This window comes from Lissotriton helveticus, chromosome 12 (genome assembly GCF_964261635.1).
Source record: "Lissotriton helveticus chromosome 12, aLisHel1.1, whole genome shotgun sequence".
Lineage (NCBI taxonomy): Eukaryota > Metazoa > Chordata > Amphibia > Caudata > Salamandridae > Lissotriton > Lissotriton helveticus.
In genome coordinates, this window is record NC_136073.1 from 673,276,417 (window position 1) to 673,296,676 (window position 20,260).

Sequence of the window (20,260 nt, forward strand, 5' to 3'; positions counted from 1 at the left end):
GTGACTCCGAAGGGTAGGACTTTGAACTGATAATGTTTGCCTTGGATAGTGAACCTGAGGTATTTTCTGTGGGACGGGTGTAGTGGTATGTGGAAATAAGCATCCTTGAGGTCTAAGGTTGCTGAGAAGTCCCCCTGGTTTAATAAGGGAAGAATCTGTTGCAGTGTGAGCATATGGAAATGTTCTGACAGTATATACAGGTTTAGGGGACGTAGATCCAGAATGGGTCTGAGAGATCCGTCCTCCTTTGGGATAAGGAAGTACAGGGAATACACCCCTGTGCCTTCCTCCTCCACTGGCACGAGCTCGATTGCGCCTTTTTGCAGCATCACCACTACCTCCTGCTGCAATAAGTGCAAGTGCTCTGCGGACATAGGCCTTTGCCTTGGCGGGATGTTGGGTGGAGTGGATTTCAACTCTAGGCAATAACCATACTGGACTAGTTGACGCACCCACCTGTCTGTGGTGATGTTTCTCCAGACGGGCAGGAACTGCTGCAGTCTCCCCCCGACAGGTGTTAAGTGGTCGGGGGGCAGTGACAGAGAGTCACTGTTTGCTTGGGGTAGAGGAGCGGGAGCTGTTGTTTCCTCTGCCGCGACCTCTGTTGCTGTTATTTCTGTAACCACCCTTGTTCTGTTTTGTGAACGAGGATTGTGCTCCACCTTTTGAGAATTGAGATTGTTGACCCATTTGTCCTCTGGTGACTCCACGTGCACCTGAGCGACGAAAATTGTTGCCACGAAACTGTTGTGACTGTAGGGCCCCCATGGACTTAGCAGTTTCTGTGTCCTTTTTTATCTTTTCGAGGGTGGTGTCAACATCTGGACCAAACAGTCGATCAGGATTGACTGGCTGATTAAGGATGGTTGTCTGAATATCAGGTTTAAACCCAGATATGCGGAGCCAAGCCAGTCGTCTCAGCATGACGCTAGTGTTGATCGCCCTAGCTGCTGTGTCTGCGGCGTCAAGTGCACACTTGATGGCTGCGTTGGAGATCAATTTTCCTTCCTCTATAAGCAGTTTTGTGCCCTCTTGAAACTTTGGAGGCAGGTGTTGTACAATCTGTTCTAGGGTGTCATAATGCGCCCTATCGTAACGTGCTAAGAGTGCTTGTGTATTAGAAATACGCCACAAGTTGGCAGCTTGTGCAGCTACTCTTTTGCCCCCTGCCTCTAGCACTTTGGACTCCTTATCCGGGGGAGGAGCTTCACCCGTTGTTTGGGAGTTGGCCCGTTTGCGGGCATTGGCGACCACCAGGGAGTCTAGCGGCAACTGTCCCCGAATGTATGCAGGGTCTGCAGGTGCTGGTCTGTACTTTTTTTCAATACATGGATTGACCACTCTCGCCCTAGTGGGTTCCTTAAAGATGTCCGCAGCATGTTTGAGGACTCCTTTGAGCATAGGCAGTGTCTTTACAGTCCTCTCAGAGACTGAAAACGTGTCAAAGAGAAAGTCTTCTTCAACCGGGTCAGCATGCATGTCCACATCATGATTAGCAGCTGCCCTCTCAATTAGTGCATGAAAACCTGCAGAATCCTCTGTTGGGGATGCACGTGCACTGAATGGTTGTGGATCTTGCCCCACACTCTGGGTGCCTTGGTCACCAATGTCATCATATGCATCTGGATGTGCATCTGGTTCATTGATGGTCCTCTTCATCATATCCCTCCCCTTCAGATTGGTCTGGTGAGGGAGTAGGGCTTCTTCTAGGAGGAGGCTGGATAGGCTCTATCAGGTTAGAAGCGTCCTGAGGCACCCTTTTCTTCTTTAGTGGGATGACATAGGAGTCCAGAGGCTCCGAAGTGATCCTCCTTTTGTAGAGGGTTAATTTGCCTGTGTTGGCGTCGATGAAGTGCTCCGAATCGTCCTCTGATTCGAGGTTTTGACCTGAAGGTGCACCTGCCGTAGAAGAATCCGACTTCTTTGGCGTCGATTTCATGGAAAAAGCCTTCGGAGCCTCTTTCGGCGGCAGAAGGAAGAGAAGCTTACTCTTAGGCTTTGCCGGAGCGTCCTTCGGCGTCTGAGGCGACGGCAACGGAGCCGACATAGCAGCGGCCTTGTCCCTGATTCTCTGTAGCGAAGCGGCGATGGGGGACGCTTCACTCACAGTGTCTTTTGGCGCTGACGAGGGTGTCTTGACCTTCCCCTCGGATCCGACGTCGTGGTGGCCTTTCTTAGGTTTGGACGCCGATGCAGTTGTCGCCGACCCAGAGTCCTTGGATCGATGCGCAGATGTGCCAGCTGTCGATCCGTGCGCCTTCGTCGGTTCCGCGTCCACTACGCGACCGACTAACGGAGTCCCAGGCGTAACCGGAGCCGTGCCGCTGGCCTTGGCGTGCTTAGACGGCGTCGCCGCGGTCGATCCGTGCCGACCACCTTTTGTAGAGGATCCCTCCTCTTGCGCCGATTTTGACCCTTTGGAATCGACCGGCTTCTTCGACTTCTGCGGACCGGAGGTCGACGGAGCCGATGCGGCGGCGGGTGCAGTAGTTTTCTGTGTGCCGGCCGCCATTTTAGGGACGCTCGAGTCCATAAGTTTCGGTTTCGTTTTAGGGTCGGCCATTTTAGGTGTAGTCGACACTGTAGGTTTCGGTTTCGGTTTCGATGTGGCCTGCTCAGCAAGTATGTCCGTGGCCGGGCCTGATGGCGGGGCCGTGGCTTGCGGCACGGGGTCTTGGGTAAGGCCGACTGGCGATCCCGTGACCCGATCGTGATCTTCGAAACCTTCGGGGCATAGCTCGTCCCCTGAGCTATCTTCCGCGGCCCCATAAATTTCTTCGACGTCCCCTACCTCGTCGACGTATTCAAGGCCTTGACCCGCGACTCCGTCGTCGTCCGCCGGATCCGCCTCGACCTCCGTTTCGGGTGGGGATATCTGGAGATGATGACCCTGTTCATCTTCTTCTTGGGGGCCGAAGATGTTTTCTGGATCCGGGGCCGCTTGTCTGGCCTCCAGGCGCACCGCGCGCCGGAGCTTAAGAGTTTTCTTTGACCGGAACTGAGCGCAAGCCTTGCACTTGCCGTCGTCATGGTCCGGTGAAAGGCATTTGTTACAGACCGGGTGCAGGTCTATATGTGGGTACTTAGACCCACAGAGCGGACAGTACTTAAACGGACTCCGCTCCATGCTTGAAAGTAGCGGTCGTGTCGCGATGAGAAGGCCTCGACGTCCGAAGAGTGAAAAACTCCGCTGAATCCGACTCCAAGAGTTGGAAGAACTCGAGACCGTGCGCAAACAATACCGACGCTATAAAATATAAGACCTTTTGGTCTTAAAAAGTAAGTTTTACTCAGTTCCGACAGAGAGAAGTCGAGACCGCATCCGAACCCAATGGCGGAAAAAAACAATCTGAGGATGGAGCCGATGCCCATGCGCACTGTAGTCCAGGGGAGGAGCCATTTATCTCAGGATACTTCGAAGACTCTTCCAGGACAACAATGTGCGATCATCCGGACCCAACACTAGGCGGCGATCTAATGCTAAGATATGAATTTAGCAGCCCACATGCCTCGAACATAATGTTTTTAATTGAAGCATCTAGTGGATTGACTGTGTTGTTATTGCAGTAGATCACAAATCTTTTCCATTTAGCTGCATAGCATGCTCTAGTGGTAGGGTGTCTAGCCTCCTTAATGATGTTCATACAGTCTGGGGGGAGATTGAGGTAACCAAACTCCAAGACTTCAGGAGCCAGATAGCTAGATTCAGTTGAGCTGGATCTGGATGCCTTATCTCTCCATGGTTCTGCATGGGAAGCTTTGGGGAAAGGTGCAAATTTTTATGTGGAACTACTAAGAGTTCCAGCAGAGTTGTGAACCATGGTTGCCGGGCCCATGTTAGAGCAACTAGGATCATTGTGAGCGATTGTTGTTTGAGCTTGCGCACCAGTAAAGGAATGAGCGGGAGAGGCGGAAAAGCTAACAAATCTGCCTGACCAGTTCATCCATATCGCATTGCCTTTGGACAATGGGTATGGATACCTGGAGGAGAAGGTTGGGCATTTTGTGTTTAAATGTGTGGCGAACAGATCTATGTCTGGGTGTCCCCACATTTGAACAAGCATTTGCAATGCAATATGTCTCGCATTAGGACATTTTGAGCTTTTGGTATTGTAAATGACAATGTTTTTATTTATGTGCTGGTTTTGAAAATAGCAAAATTAATACCTTTGTTATTTACAATGCTAATAGTTTCAACTTTCGCAAATGTGACACCTATAGCATTTGTAATGCGATATGTGTTGTATTTACGTGACTTAGATGTATTGATATTACAAATAACAATGGCTTTTCATTTTTTTTTAATAATTAATACTTATTGACAGTATGTATTATGAATGTTCATCTGATATTTGGATAAAAGGTGCTATTAGATGTTAATATTAGCCAGCTCAACAGTACTCATTTCAGCGTGGACAGCAGGGTCTGGCTGCATAGTGGACTAATGCGTCCAACTGGAGGTACCTGTGTTCGACCTTATGGTCACGGGTTCAAATCCCAGCGGGTCCACAGCCTTCGGAGGTCGATAAAATCAGTACCAGTGAGTTGTTTAATAAGAAACATCTGCTATTCAGCGCACAGATACCCCTGGGTGAGCGTGCGCTGTACACATACACGTTATGTCATCAAAGGCTGCCGAAATAGTGGTCGGAAGATTATAGACAGCTATTTTACCAGGGAATTTGCGGACATTCAGCAACGGCATTCGAGAAGGAAGACAATGCATGGGATGGTTTGAGACAATTTTTAAAAACGTCGATCACCTGAAGACCTATTGCACTCGTTTATTCGAATTTTTGTATAATGTAAATAACACCAGTCTCACTATACAGCATTAGAAAGAGATGCCCGTCTGTAAATACAGTAAACTCACCTTCCACCGAGCAAACAGCATGCCATGTGCAGAAAAAATGAGGAAAATAGAAAAGCAGTGACAGCGACTCCCCCAAAGATCCGAGATCCCGGTTTCATGTCCTGTGTGGGCGACGCTGGGGTGTGATAAATGAAGGCGATTTCCTGCTGCACGGCCAGCCACAGCCGTCCTCATACACAGCCCGTGCCAGCTCGGCTGTGCTTGTGCAGGGACGGGGACAGGGCGTGCAGGCTCCTGGATCTGGCGGGGGAGCAAGGAAGGAGATCGGGCAGAAAAGAGACAGAAACCAGTCCTGCGCTGCCATCAGCTCTTTGCCGGCCTGTGAACAGTGGGAGGGCGGGGGCTGCCTGCGCATGCGCGCCACTCTTCAGTTTCGTTTTGACGAGCGCGAGCCCGGAGAAGAGAAGTGCCGCATGAAGTCCCGGGTCCCAGGAGGGGGCCCGGGTGAAGACCAGCGGGGAGACTGCGGGGCCCCCATGCCTATGGGGAGAGCTCCGCTTCTTGGTAGAGTGGCAGAGGAGCTCGAGTGCTCTGCGGGGCTCCCTTGGCAGATGGTGCGAGCCCGAGTCCGACTCCGGTGAGGTAAAGGGGGGGGGGGGGGGAGGGGGGGCTGTGTGCCTGCATGTGTGTCTGCATGTGTGTGCCTGCGTGATGTGTGTCTGCATGTGTGTGCCTGCGTGTGCATGCGCGCGCGCGTGTGTGTGTGTGTGTGTGTGTGTGTGTGTGTGTGTGTGTGGGTGTGCGCGCGTGCCTGTGCGTGCAGGGGATGGGGCCTGGCTGTGTGAGCGCCGTGTTTGCATGCAAGCCAGGCAAAAGCAGGGGCTGTGTGTGCGTCTGCGCAAGCGCGCTCGCTCACGCGGTGAAAACTGACAATGGTAAAGCGCGTGGCACACTGCTGTCCACATTCCCAAATACGGGTCACAATAGGTCTGAAGCAGACACAATCAATGCTTACGCATTGAATGTAGGTCTGCTCGACATAAAAAACGGATGAAAAACATGCGGATGAAGTTCCCATTCGTGTGGATTTTTTGTTTCTGACGACTGAGCAGATCCATAATCTGATTGTGTCCCCCCCGGAAGATGTTCTGCTAAGAGGTATACTTTTCGAGGAATGGCCCATCTCCATATGCTTTGCGCTAGGCGTGAAAGCAGCAGAGTGTGCGTCCCCCCTGTTTTTGTAAATAGTTCATTTCTGTCATATTGTCCGTACAGACGAGGACAGCGTTGTGTACGAGATGTATTTGGAATGATTTTAATGCGAGAAAAATTGCCAGTAATTCGAGGTGATTGATGTGGAGCAGTTTCTGTTGATGGGGCCACATACCCTGAATGGTATTGTATAAGAGATGAGCTCCCCAGCCGGTGAGCGATGCGTCCGTTGCTAGCACTATCTGTAGAACCGGAACGTCCGCCCTCTGGAAAGGTTCTGTGTGTTCCACCACTGCAGAGAGCGTTGTGTGCGGCTGTCCACCAACACCAGATCTGTAAGTTGACCTTGAGCTTAGTTCCCCTGCTGTGCTGAACATTCCTGTAAAGGACGCATCTGGAGTCTTGTATAAGGTACGATTAAAATGCAAGAGGCCATCATCCCTAATAGTTGCATAAACACTCGAGCTGGTAGTGAGTGTTGAGGTTGAAATGTTATTATGAGAGCTAGCATGCTGGCTATCCTGGCTGGATTGGGGTATGAATGGGCTTTTAAAGTATCTATTGAGGCGCCTAGATACTGTTGGGTGTGGGACGGTTGAAGATGTGATTTGGTGAGGTTTATTGTGAATCCTAAGTCGTGCAGCAGCTGGATTGTTTTATATGTGTGGTGCACACAATCGTTGCATGACTTGGCTTTTATGAGCCAGTCGTCGAGGTAAGGAAATACATGAATGTGTTGTCTTCGCAAGTGAGCTGCTACTGCTGCGAGACATTTTGTGAAGACTCTGGGTGCTGTAGTCACTCCAAATGGGAGCACTTTGAACTGGTAGTGCTAACTGTCCACTATAAACCTTAGATATTTCCTGTGAGCAGGGTGAATAGGAATGGGAAAGTAGGCGTCCTTGAGATCTAGAGCGGCAAGGAAATCGCCTTGTTGGAGCAATGGGAGGACCTGTTGGAGAGTGACCATGTGAAAGTGGTCGGATTGTATGTACAGGTTTAACGGTCTGAGGTCTAATATTGGCCTGAGAGTACTGTCCTTTTTTGGGAAGAGGAAGTAAAGGGAGTAAACCCCTTTACCTTGATGGTGTTTGGGAACCGGTTCTATTGCGTGTTTTTACAAGAGAGAATCTCTTGTTTTAGAAGTGTGAGATGTTCTGTGGACATTGGACGTTGTTTGGGAGGTATGTGCGGCAGGGTAGAGGTGAGTTCCAGGCAGTAACTATACTGGATAATTTGTCTCACCCACCTGTCTGTGGAGATGGAATTCCAGACAAGTAGGAACTGTGATAGTCTTCCCCCGACCGGAGTGGAATGGTCTGGGACGAGTGGAGGAAGTCACTGTTTTGTGGTAGGGGAGGTACGGGTGTTATTCCCACGGCCTCTTCCTTTGTCATTTCCTCTGTAAACCCCTCTAAAATATCCTCTGTCAGAGGAAGTTTGAGTGGGGCTTTTGTAGGAAGAAATATAGTCTGTCCCAAAGGTTTTGGAGGTGCCCCTATACAAGGAGCGACGAAAGGAACCTCCAGTTGTTGGTGACTGTAAGGCCCCTATAGACTTAGCTGTGTCAGTGTCTTTTTTCATCTCCTCTAAAGATGTGTCTACAGTAGGTCCAAATAAGTGTTCTTGATCAAAAGGCAGATTAAGAATTTGAGACTGCACTTCCTGCTTAAAACCAGATATCAATCAATCAGTAAAATTTATATAGCGCGCTACTCACCCGTAAGGGTCTCAAGGCGCTGTGTGTGTGTGGGGGGGGGGGACGGGGGGGTCGCTACTGCTCGAACAGCCAGGTCTTGAGTTGTTTCCTGAAGGCGAGATGGTCCTGGGTCAGCCATATGTGAGTGGGGAGGGAGTTCCATGTCTTCGCTGCCAGGTAGGAGAAGGATCTTCCTCCGACAGTGGATTTCCGAATGCGTGGGACGAGGGCGAGGCTGGCGGATCTGAGCTGGAGGGTGGGTGTGTAGAATGTGAGGCGGCTGTTGAGGTACTTCGGGCCCACGTCGTGGAGAGCCTTGTGGGTGAGGAGTCTGAACGTGATCCTCTTGCTGACTGGGAGCCAGTGAAGGTCTTTCAGGTGGGCAGTGATGTGGCTGCAGCGAGGGATGTCCAGGATGAGTCGTGCTGAGGCGTCCTGGATGCGCTGAAGTCTTTTCTGGAGTTTGGCTGTGGTTCCAGCGTAGAGGGTGTTCCCGTAGTCCAGGCGGCTGGTGACGAGGGCCTGGGTGACCGTCTTCCTGGTTTCGGTGGGGATCCAATAGAGGATCTTTCGGAGCATGCGCAGGGTGTTGAAACAGGATGAAGAGACGGCGTTGACTTGCTTGGTCATCGTGAGGGAGGAGTCCAGGATGAAGCCCAGGTTGCGTGCGTGGTCTGTAGGCTTGGGTGTGCTGTCCAGGGCAGGGGGCCACCAGGAGTCGTCCCAGGCGGAGGGAGATGGTCCGAAGATGAGGACTTCCGTCTTGTCTGAGTTCAGTTTCAGACGGCTGATCTTCATCCATTCTGCAACATCTCTCATTCCTTCTTGGAGGTTGGCTCTGGCGGTGGCGGGGTCGTTGGTGAGGGAGAGGATCAGTTGGGTGTCGTCGGCGTAGGAGAAGATGTTGAGGTTGTGTTGGTGGGCGATGGCTGCGAGGGGTCTCATGTAGATGTTGAAGAGGGTGGGGCTGAGTGAGGATCCTTGCGGGACGCCGCAGATGACTTCAGTGGCCGCGGATCGGAACGGGGGAGGCCGATTCTCTGGGTTCTTCCGGCGAGGAACAAGATGATCCACTCCAGCGCCGTTCCTTGAATTCCGGTGTTGCTGAGGCGTTGTATCAGGGTGCTGTGGCATACAGTGTCGAAGGCTGCTGAGAGGTCAAGTAGGAGGAGGACAGCCGTTTCCCAGTTGTCGAGCAGGGACCTGATGTCGTCGGTGGCTGCGATGAGGGCGGTCTCGGTGCTGTGCTTTGCTCGGAAACCGGACTGTGAGGGGTCGAGGGATCCGTTGGTCTTGAGGAAGGTGGAGAGTTGTCTTGACGGTCTTCTCGATGACTTTGGCTGGAAAGGGGAGGATCGAGTTGGGGCGGAAGTTCTTCAGGTCCGTGGGGTCCGCGTTGGGTTTTTTGAGGAGGGCGCTCAGCTCGGCATGTTTCCAGGTCTCCGGGAAGGTGGCAGATGCGAAGGACCTGTTGATGATGTTCCGGAGCTGGGGTGCGATGATGGAGTTGGCTTTGTTGAAGATGTGGTGTGGGCAGGGGTCGGTTGGGGAGCCGGAGTGGATGGTGTTCATCATGCGGGTGGTGTCTTAGGTGCTGGTTCGGTGGTTGGGTGCGCGGTCGGTGTGCCGAAGCTGTTGTGTATGTCAGCGATCTTGCTGTGAAAGAACGAGGCGAGTGAGTCGCAGAGGTCTTGCGAGGGTGTGATGTCGTTGTTGCAGGCGCTGGGGTTGGCGAGCTCTTTGACGAAGCTGAAGAGTTCTTTGCTGTTGTGGGTGTTGTTGTCCAGTCTTTCTCTGAATGTTGTCTTCTTGGTGGTGCGGATCAGCTGGTGGTGTTTGCGGGTGGCGTTCTTGAGGGCTGTCATGTTCTCTGCTGTCTGGTCATGGCGCCAGGCTTTCTCGAGGGTACGGCAGGTATTCTTGGAACTTTTGAGGTCGTTGGTAAACCACAAGGCTTTCCTGCTGCCGGGTCTGCTGGGAGGATTCTTCAGTGGTGCGAGTTCGTTGGCGCATTCGGTGAGCCACTGTGTTAAGTTGTGGGCTGCTTCGTCGGGGTCCGTCGTGATGGTGGGCAGGTTCTGGCTGAGGGAGGTGGTGAGCTGGCCGGCGGTAATCTTGCTCCATCTTCTGCGGGGAGCCTGTTGTGGGTGGTGGTGGGTCGTGGTTCTCCTGAAGTTGAAATGGACGCAGCTGTGATCTGTCCAGTATAGTCCGGTGGAGTGGCTGAAGGAGACTTGCTTGCTGGAGGAGAAGACAGGGTCAAGCGTGTGTCCGGCGTAGTGGGTGGGGGTGTTAACCAGTTGCTTGAGTCCGAGGTTGGCAAGGTTGTCCAGCAGGGCGGTGGTGTTGCAGTCCTTGTTGTTTTCCAGGTGGAAGTTGAGGTCCCCCAGGAGGCTGTAGTCTGTGGAGGTGAGGGCGTGTGGACTGACTAAGTCTGCGATGGCTTCGCTGAATTGTGTGCATGGTCCCGGGGGTCTGTAGATGAGGGTGCCTCTGAGGGTGGTCTTGGGGTCTGTGTGGATCTGGAAGTGAAGGTGTTCGGCGGCGGTGAAGGTGTTCGGCGGCGGTGAGGGTGTCGTCGGAGTTGGTCGTGACGCGGATGGTGTTTCTGTGGACGATGGCGATGCCTCCTCCAGTTTGGTTGATGCGGTCCCTCCGGGTGATCTTGTAGCCATCCGGGATGGCTATCGCGATGTCGGGGGCTGAGAAAGCGTTCATCCAGGTTTCCGTGAGGAAGGCGACGTCTGGTGAGGTTGTGTCGAGGAGGTTCCAGATTTCGACGGTGTGCCTGTGGACGGAGCGGGTGTTGAGCAGGATGCACTTGAGGTGGTTGTTGTTGGTCCGCGGCTTGGCGGGTGCGGTGCAGGTTCGGAGGCAGGTGAATTGGCAGGCTTGGCAGGTGAAGGGGCGTGGGTGCGTTTCGGGGTGGCTCGGTAGCAAGCGGGGTTCCGGCCGGCATTGAGTGCGTGGAGGGTGGCGGTGTCGTAGGTCCGTCGGGTGCGCTGGCAGCGTGGAGGACCAGGGGTCCTGGCGCTGGGCGCGGTCCAGGCGTGGACGGGCGCAGACGGGCTTGCCTTTGGCACGCCTTCGGCGCACAAACGGCGCGTACGCCGTGCGGCCTCCATATGAGGGGCTGAGGGAGGGAGGAGCAGCTGGGAGGCGGGAGCGGGGTGGTGAATGGGAGCGGCGGGGGGGCGGGACCGCAGGGAGCAGCGGCGGGAATCCGAGGGCGAGGCGGGAGGCGGGGGGGCACAGAAGGCAAGGGGCAGCGAGGGGAAATAATTCACCAAACAATAATCACGAAACTAAATTGGGAAACAGAAGGCAAAAGGGGAACAAATGAAAACTAATGAGCAATACAATACAGAGGGTAAAGCTGCGATCTTACAGCGGGGTAAAGGGTGAACACACGGGCACACGGAAGACGAGAATGCAGGAGGAAAACCAGCGGGCAGAGCGTAGCACACAGCAGGAGGAGGAGGAGGACCACGCGGTGGCTAGGGGGGGCGACCTACCTGGTGACAGGGTCAATGGTCGCTCCCTTTACCACCGTGCGGTCTCCATATGAGGTGCTGAAGGAGGGAGGAGCAGCTGGGAGGCGGAAGCGGGGTGGCGAATGGGAGCGGGGGGGACGCAGGGAGCAGCGGCGGGAATCCGAGGGCGAGGCGGGAGGCACAGAAGGCAAGGGAGAGCGAGGGGAAATAACAATTCACCAAACAATAATCATGAAACTAAATTGGGAAACAGATGGCAAAAGGGGAACAAATGAAAACTAATGAGCAGTACAATACAGAGGGTAAAGCGGCGATCTTACAGCGGGGTAAAGGGTGAACACACGGGCCCACGGAAGACGAGAATGCAGGAGGAAAACCAGCGGGCAGAGCGTAGCACACAGCGGGCGGAGGAGGAGGACCACGCGGTGGCTAGGGGGCGACCTACCTGGTGACTGAGTCGATGGGTAGCGTAGCCAAGCGTGCCTGCGTAGTAAAATGCTTGTGTTAACAGCACGAGATGCTGTGTGCACAGCATTAAGAGCACATTTGATAGAGGTGTTTGTAATTAGCTTTCCCTCTTGTATGAGGTTGTTTGCTTTAGACCTATATTGTTCTGGAAGATATTGCATACTGTGGAAATCATCATCATCATCCCCTTGTGGGTCTCCATCTCCATCGCCATCCCCAAAGTCATCTTCATCATTTTGTGGTGCAGGTGAAGCAGTGGAGAGTGTGCTGGAGAAAGTGGTATAGTTGGAAGATTTGGAGGGGGAGAGGAGGGTCTGAAAGGTGAAGTTGCTATGTCTTTCTTCTTTAAGGGTATCTCAGGTGCCTCTGATGTGTCCAATTTCCTCTTTTTAGGTGGTATTGTGAGGACATGACTGGTAACCGGGTCAATGTGTAGATTTTTTTGTTTCGGATGCAAGGGATCTAGTTGAAACAGTTCTTTTGAGCTATTGTCTTTTTTAGGCACAGACGACTTTGGTTCCGAGTGGTGCTTTGGTTTAGGCTCTAGGAGGGGTCTTGGTCGCAATATGCTTTGGTGGAGTTTTCGAGTCCAAAATCTTTTTCGGCTTCGAAGATTTATGGACTTTTTTCGGTTCAGAGGGCTTGTCCTCTGTGTGTTTCGGCGCCAAGCACTCGTCTCTGGTTTCTTCTTTGGTTTCGGTGCCGGAGATGGTTTTCGGTACCGCTATGTGGCTAGATCGATCCCGAGCCGCCGGAAGGCTAGTCTCTGGACTTCAGAGCCGGGCCCGAGGGCGGGGCATCTTAAGTATTAAGTATTATCGCAGTGTCGACATGAGGCCGAGGGTGAAGGTGTTACTGGAGCCTTATATTTCATATTAGATGGGGCAGGGGTCTGGACTGGGTACTCACGATCCGTTGCCCTGAAGGGACCGTCTGATCCTCGGCATCTGATTTGTCAGCTTCGGAGATGCTGAGGTCTTCATCCTCCATTTCTTGTTCTTCTGGAACATATGGAACATATGGCCTGCATCGAAGATGTCGTCCGGTGCCGAGGTAGTTGATTGAGACATTACGTAACATCGAGCCCGGCGATCGTGTATGGTTTTCTTTGATCTGAAGGAAGCACAGGCCTTGCAGTCTTTGTCCTCGTGTTCTGGAGAGAGGCAAAGGTTACAGACCTTGTGGAGATCAGTGTGGGGGAATTAAGCACCACACAGGGGCATTTTTTAAATGGACTTCTTTCCATTAACTACAGGGCCTGATGGCGCAGATAGGCCCAACGGCCCGCTACGACGACCGGAATCAAAGTTTTTATTGAATTTTGTTTGGATGCGCGTCGAAGGGGAACGCGACCGAAACAATACCGTTGAGCGGTGAGGAATTGCGTATCGAAGGGGGAGCGAGTACAGCACCAACCGGAGCGCAGCAATTTACACCCGAACCTGATGGCAGAAAAAAACAATCTGAGGATGGAGTAGATGCCCATGTGCACTATCGTCCTAAGGAGGAGTCACCTATCTCGTGACTACAAAGAACTTCTTCCAATACAACAACAAAGTGCAAATATCAAGGCCAACACCAGATGGTGATCTATGCAAAAGTATATATTCTGCAGCTCCTATGCCTCGAACACAAGGCATCTCCAACTGATAGCGCGTGAGCTACTGTTAGCTCTCCAGCTACCTATAAGTAGCTGTCTCTTGTGCAGCACAGTGAACTAAATAAGATTTTGCTTGGATATATATATATATATATATATATATATATATATATATATATATATATATATATATATATATATACACTGAAAAGAGTGTATTCAAGATGAATAATGTGTGTATTTTCAGAGCACATAAGCTGATGTATGGAGAAAAATGGTTAAATTTCCAAAATATATTAAACATTTATTAGAGTGATAAAACTCAAATGGTATTGGGGAGCACTTGTTACTAATATTTAATTACTACTAGTGACATTGCAGCAATGGCTTTCTGTGTTACCTATGTAGAGACATTTCACATTTACAAATCATTTTTTACTGCTGGCAACCATGCCTGATGTACTGAGGTAATCCCTGCTGGTAATATTGCTTAGGGTGGCCACTAAAATACCCTGGTCTGATGTAGTTTTTATTGCATCTCTGGTAATATTAGTAGCTCAGGAGAATTTCCATTGAACATAAGTAGCTCTTGTTACAGAAAAGGTTGGAGGGCCCCTGGTCTAAACCAACTAAAACTCAACCGAGACTGAGCTCCCTGCCACATAGGCTGTGCTTTACCATGGCCATCCGCCTGAGAATGTTAGACAGAAAAATTAATCTTAGGTCTCACAAACCATCATGATCTTTTGAGTGATGAGATTTGTTCAAGTTTTCGATTACTTTGTGCACAACAAAAGGTCATCCCCCGGGAATGGTAGACAGAAAAATTAATCTTAGGTCTCACAAACATTCATGATCTTTTTAGAGATTTGGTCAAGTTTTCAATTACTTTGTGTACAACAAAAGGTTTTGCTTTGTGTGTTTACAAGCAAATGTATACATAAAAAGGATATTGTATTTTTCCATTCTCCATAGTCAGGTGCCATACAAAGAGATTGCCGACTTCATCGAGGCAGGCTAGCAGGCTGGAGTTGAGGTGAGCAAAGGCCAAGTCAGTCACACTGCCCATGATGCCTTTCAGCAAGATTCGCTCAGCTGTAGTGACACTCAAGACACGAACCATGGCAGATCCATTTGCACCTGAAAACAAGAGTGTCAGTTACTGAAAAGGAACAAATAAGACTTAATTGCAGCACGACACCTCTACCACAGAAAGGCATTAGGAGCATTGCCACAGCATTGGCTTTACAATATCTGACATAAGCAGCTCAAATAATAACTTCAATAAATAAATTCGATCACAATATGACAAAATGGAGCATGTTGTTACCACTGTCATTTGCACTTGTAACAGACTGCTTATTTAGTTCCTTGGTCGGTATTGGTGCCATTGCTGAGTCATAACACTATGTATGGTGCCATATGGGCACGGCCAACACTGGGCAGGTGAAGATTGCAACCCTAATGTACCATGCTAAAGCAGCATATCAATAAAGTCACAGTCCCCCTCCACCATTCCGCGGCAAACCACTGTTATTATTAGTTAAGATGTTAATCTACCTGCAAGAGTGAAAGGGTATGAAGGAAAAACTTGAAATCGTTTGTAAACACGGACCTGTAAAGGTAACAGTGAAATTATGACCAACCTAGACTAGGTTAACCCAATCAACCTCATCATGCCTATGTCTAAATTCTCGAGAGGCAGCCTAGGATCCAGAGGAAAACGTGCTGATCAAAACCTCAAATGCCATATTATACCACTAGTAATTCTGAAAAAACAAAGTTCTGCTGGTTTGATCACATCCCTCCTTTTAAAAGATACCCCACTAATGGAAGCAGCTTTAGTAGCAAAATGAGCAGAATGCTGGTTTCCAGTCCAGGGAAGACATGGCTCGGCAGTTAGGGCTGGACTGTTCCCATGAGGCACAGGGTCAGACAGATTTGCATATGGCCATGTCTGAACTGGGGTGGCGGAGTGAGCTAAAGAATGATGATGGATTAAACCCAGATCAGTTTAATGGGGGTGAGTGCTTGCAATGTTCAACACTCCGTCCATCATCCCCTTTGGTTTTGCTTTGCTTGGACAGGAGTCAGCAGTCAGTATAAAACAGGCTAAGCCTCATCACGTGTCAAAGAAGGCCAAGAGCTCAAACATTTACATGATTGCTCCTTGCTGCTTGCTGCCTTAACTCAACATTTTTGAAAGCAGGATTCATGTGAGACGACGACTCGATCTATCGGAGTGCTGTCTTTCAACTCTATAATTCGGATAGGGACTACTGCTCTTCCGTTATAGTTTTTACTGATTGGCGCCCTCTTTAACAATTAATTCTGATAGAAATTACTACTCATCTGCTATATGAGCAAGTCCCGATCGGTGTTTTTAAATGCTGATCCATCTGGTTCTAATTGAATACCGCACTGGATTAAAGGGACACTCTTTAACAATCGACTCTATGTCCTGAAGATGGTCTGACGGACGAATTTGCCACAACAGACCGAAACGTCGACTGACATCAATTTCCTTAGCATTTGTTGCTCTTAAGGAACTGTTTTCTGTTTTAGATTCATTTCCATTCCTATATTCATTTGGAATAGATGTTTACACCTATGATTTGCAGGATTTTTTGTATATCCTCTATCATGGTGTTTTGTTGTATTCAAATATACCCTTTTTAATTCTGTTCACATTAAAAAGTGTGTACTTTTGGAAAAATATATACTTGTGTTTATAACTTTTCTGTTGAATATTCATGCTGTTAATAACTTCATTGTTGTTTTGATTATTCAAGCTTTAGCCACCAATTGGGGCCAAACACACAAGTGACCATTCTGTATAAAATTTGACTGAGAATAGTTAATTAAATCCCTTGAAGGCATCTTTACCCATTACTAGTTACTCAACAATGGCAATAGTGCTTAAGCACATTCACACTAAACAGAGCATATAAATGAGATCTTAGACCAGAAGATTCCATATGAAGACGTGAGAAAGTGCCATCTTTCTTGCCTTGGTATGCCCCCGCTTTTTTCTGAACTGCTGATGTGCGCTGACTGAGTGTGCCCTGGGTCCCTGCCAATCAGGAACCCAATTGGCATCTCTGGCCACCTGTCAGCCCCTAGTAAATGGTACCCTAGGTACCCAGGGAATGGTGACCAGAGAAGACCCCTGAGGGCTGCAGCACTTATTGTGCCACCCTCAGGGGCCCGGTACCCTGGTACCCACACACTGACTTTGCAGGCTGAGTGCCTAAGTACAGAACTAAAACGAGAGTCGACATGGCACATATCCATGTGTGCCATGCCCACAGACCTCACTGCCCTGGCATACTTCAGTGACCCCTCTTGCTGGGTGCCCTATGCCAGAGGTGAGGGTACAGGTGCATGAGCCCTGTGCCCCTACAGTACCCAGGGCCATTCCTGGGCACTGTAAGTGCGGAGATGCCATTTAAGAGTATATGGTGCTGGGAGGTTGTCATTACGAACTCCACAGCACCATAATTGCTACAGTGAAGACTGACAAGTTTGGTACCAAACTTCTCAGCACATTAAACCCGCACTGATGCCAGTGTGGGATTTAATGTAAGATGCACGAGAGGGCATCTTAGAGATGCCCTCCAAACCCCGAACCTACAATCCACGTCTGGGCTGAGTGGCTGCAGACGCTGCCACACAGCAGACATGTTGCTGGACCCCTGGGTGGAGAGCCCCACGCTCTCCTGTGCCTGCAACAATGCACATCCTGGGTGAGGTGCTATGTCTCCTCCCCCAGGATGGACAGGGGGAAACTTCAAAGGCATACCGCCTCTGAGAGCTTCTCCAGACAATTTGCTGTACCCAGCAACTGGCACCCCACCCGTTCTACCCCCACTGTATCGGTAAGACTGGCGGGAAAAACTACGTCAGGAAGTAGGGTGTGCCAACCTTTGCCAACTCCTCCCCTCAGGTGGAGGAGGCGAGGTGAAGCACAACCCCGGGCTCCGGCCAACTTGTAGATGGGGAGCCCTGTTCAATCCCAGCTAGGCTCCTGCCCCCCTCCCACAGGAAAGGAGCAGGCTATGGGGTGTCCTCACCCTAGGACAGGGACACATTGGTCCCTGCCCTTGCCCTACCTGTAACGCCCCGAAATTTAGTATTTAGGGGCTCCCTGTACCTTCCTTCCACAGATCCCGATATAAAAAGAAGAAAGAAGATCAAGAAGAAGAATACACGCCGCGCAGCTGCTAACAACAGGACAACAACAACTGAATTGGCCCCAGCCCTACCGGCCTGTTGATCCTGGAACCTGCTCCTGCCTAATCCCGGCGACCTCAGTGTACAGAAACCTTGGGACACCCAGAGGACCTGCCTGCCTTGACCCTCTTGAAGATGGGGACACCCATCAGCAGAGGCTCTGCTGCAACACCCCACCTGGTGCTCACCAGGAAGCTCCAGACCAGCCCACTCTGCACCAGCCGAGCCTGGGCCGGGCCAACCCGAACCAAGACCACGAGGACGTCCCCCCGGCGTCTGGGACCCGAAGGCCAGTGCCCAAAGACCCTCCTCGACGAACCAGCCTACGCCTGCAGACTCAGAACCAGGGGCCACCCCAACCGCGACCAGCCGAGGGTAAGCTTTTCCGACCCCCAAAAGACACCCCTGCACCCGGTGCCCCGTGACCACCTGTGCCTACCTTTGGGGTACCTGCCTGTGCTCCATCTTTCCAACTTACCTCTCGAAGTGCTGGTCGCTCCTGGAGAGTCCCCGTCCCCGAGCCTGCAGCCTTTGTTCCTTTTTCAAGATCCTCATTGGATACCATTGAGCACCCGACGGCTCAAAAGCACCCTGCACCCAGCCGCCCGAGTGCCGCTGGCTGTGACCTCTTTGCCCTATCCTACTTCCCCCCTTGCCCAGAGCAAGTGACCAGGAGGACAGCTCCCAGAGCCGCGTGGCCTGCTAGCCAGCAGCCACCAACCGAAGGCCCCCTTTCCCTCATTGGATAACATTGGGCCTACCTACCTCTGCACCCGGCTGCCCCTGTGCCGCTGGGACTGAACTAACTGTACTCACCTGACCCTGGGGGACCCCTGAGTCTTCGCCCAGAACCCTAACTTCACCAACCAAGTACTCACCTGGAAACCGGTAATTTACTTACCTGCCATTGGATAACATTGACCCATTTTGACTCGAAAATGTTTTAAGTGTGAAGTTTTGAAAACTGAAAATATTCCTAAAAAAATCAGCCAAATTCGAAAATACTCACCTGTGATCAGGAGAGAAGCCAGTACTGTACCTTTCAGCCCAGTACTGAACCACAAAAGTAATCCCTAGCGGGTTTACTAGTAACCTGTATTTTCTTCATAGAAAGAACCTATTGTCTGCTTTCTTATGAAATTTTTTCGGTCTACTTTTGAAAACTGCAAATATTCTTTAAAAATCGTACGAAATACTGAAATGCAATTACCTACCTGTTTTGAGTTAAGCCCCCAGTGCTGGGCCTAGGAGACTAGTGCTGAGTTACAAAAGTAACGCGGTCATACTTTACCTGTAACCTGAATTTCCTCCCATTGGATAACATTGTCAGAATCAACTTGAAAAGTTTCTAAGTGTGAACTTTTAAAACAGCTTAATATTCAGGAAAATTCATCACAGTAACTAAAACGTTTTTGCTAATCTGGTTTCAGCTTAGACCCCAGGACTGAATCTAAGATCTAGTCCTGGAACTACCAAAGTAATACATAAAGTAATCAACTGTACTTTCCTATGAAAAACCCATTGAGCTCAATGCTAGAGTGTGTTTCAGAACTGTATTGCTTATTAGCTATCCTGTAATTATTGTGTGTACAAACTTATTGCTCCTCTGCAAAGTAATTACATGAAAGTACTCGTACCTCGAAAAGTATATTTTTATAACTGTTGGTTCTAAAAATAAAACAACTATATCTGAGGATATAACAGTTGGCCTGTAGTTCAGTTCTTGAGTGTGTGAAACCTTTTGCTGACTGACTGTGTACAACAAATGCTTTACACTGTCCTCTGGTACTGCCTTACTGCTCGACCAAGCTACCACTTTGGAGAGTAAGGTCAGTACTGACTTTAACCTCTGTTATACCTTTGGGGGTTGTGGACTCTATACACATTGTACTGCTTTATTGTCCAGTATATATAGAGCCACTTTCTCACAGACGTGAATGAGACAATATGGTCAATTTAGTGCCAGAACAGTCGAACAATATGTTACTGTGGATGCTGCAGAATGTATAAGGTATTGGGGTTCAAATAATATAACCAGGTCAATTGTCTGACCTTTGGCTGATGTTGCAGAATTAGCTGGGTTGTCCCTGTTCTCTTACACGGACGACACCCAGATGGTCTTCCCTCGTTCAGTGGAGAGGGCGGCTGAGACTTAACCCCTCCAGTTGGGCTTGGGTAAAATTGCTTCGAGGATGCAGGCTAATTACCTCAAGCTCAACAGAGAGAAGACAGAGGTCTTGGTTCTGGGGAAAAACAAGGATCTCTGGGGCCCCCACCACTTGCCTAATGAGATGGGTGCTGTCCCTCAGCCCTCCCGCCAAGTTGGTAACTTGGGTTTCATCATTTATGATTCATTAACTATGCAACATCAAGCTGTTAAGGTGGCTGCTACTTGTTTTACCATCTTGAAATGGCTAAAAAAAGATTTCGATGCTGCCGGAGCATACCCAGAGAACCATAGTCCAGGCACTTGTCACCTCTAGACTGGACTACGGTAACTTTCTTTATCTGGGGACCAATAGGGAGGTAACTCAGAGGCTGCAGATGGTTCAGAACTCTGCCGCAAGATTGCTATGCCAGGTTTCTAGACCTATCTTGGTCCCTCCTTATGGAACTCCCTCCCTATATCAATTCGGAATGAAACTGTGTATGTCAACTGAAGACCATTTGAAAAGCTTTGAATAAATTAAAGCAAATCCTATTTACACAAAATACATGAGAAAAAAAACACCAGGACGAAA

General features: G+C 50.1%; 1 protein-coding gene across 1 annotated transcript in view; it reads right to left on the reverse strand.

The window, feature by feature from the left end:
- Positions 1-20,260, reverse strand: part of EDC4 (enhancer of mRNA decapping 4) — a 734,765-nt gene that overhangs the window by 584,482 nt on the left and 130,023 nt on the right. Inside the window, exon 5 of the mRNA XM_078670461.1 lies at positions 14,239-14,426. Coding sequence (XP_078526587.1) covers positions 14,239-14,426 — 188 coding nt within the window. The remainder of the gene's footprint in view (positions 1-14,238; positions 14,427-20,260) is intronic.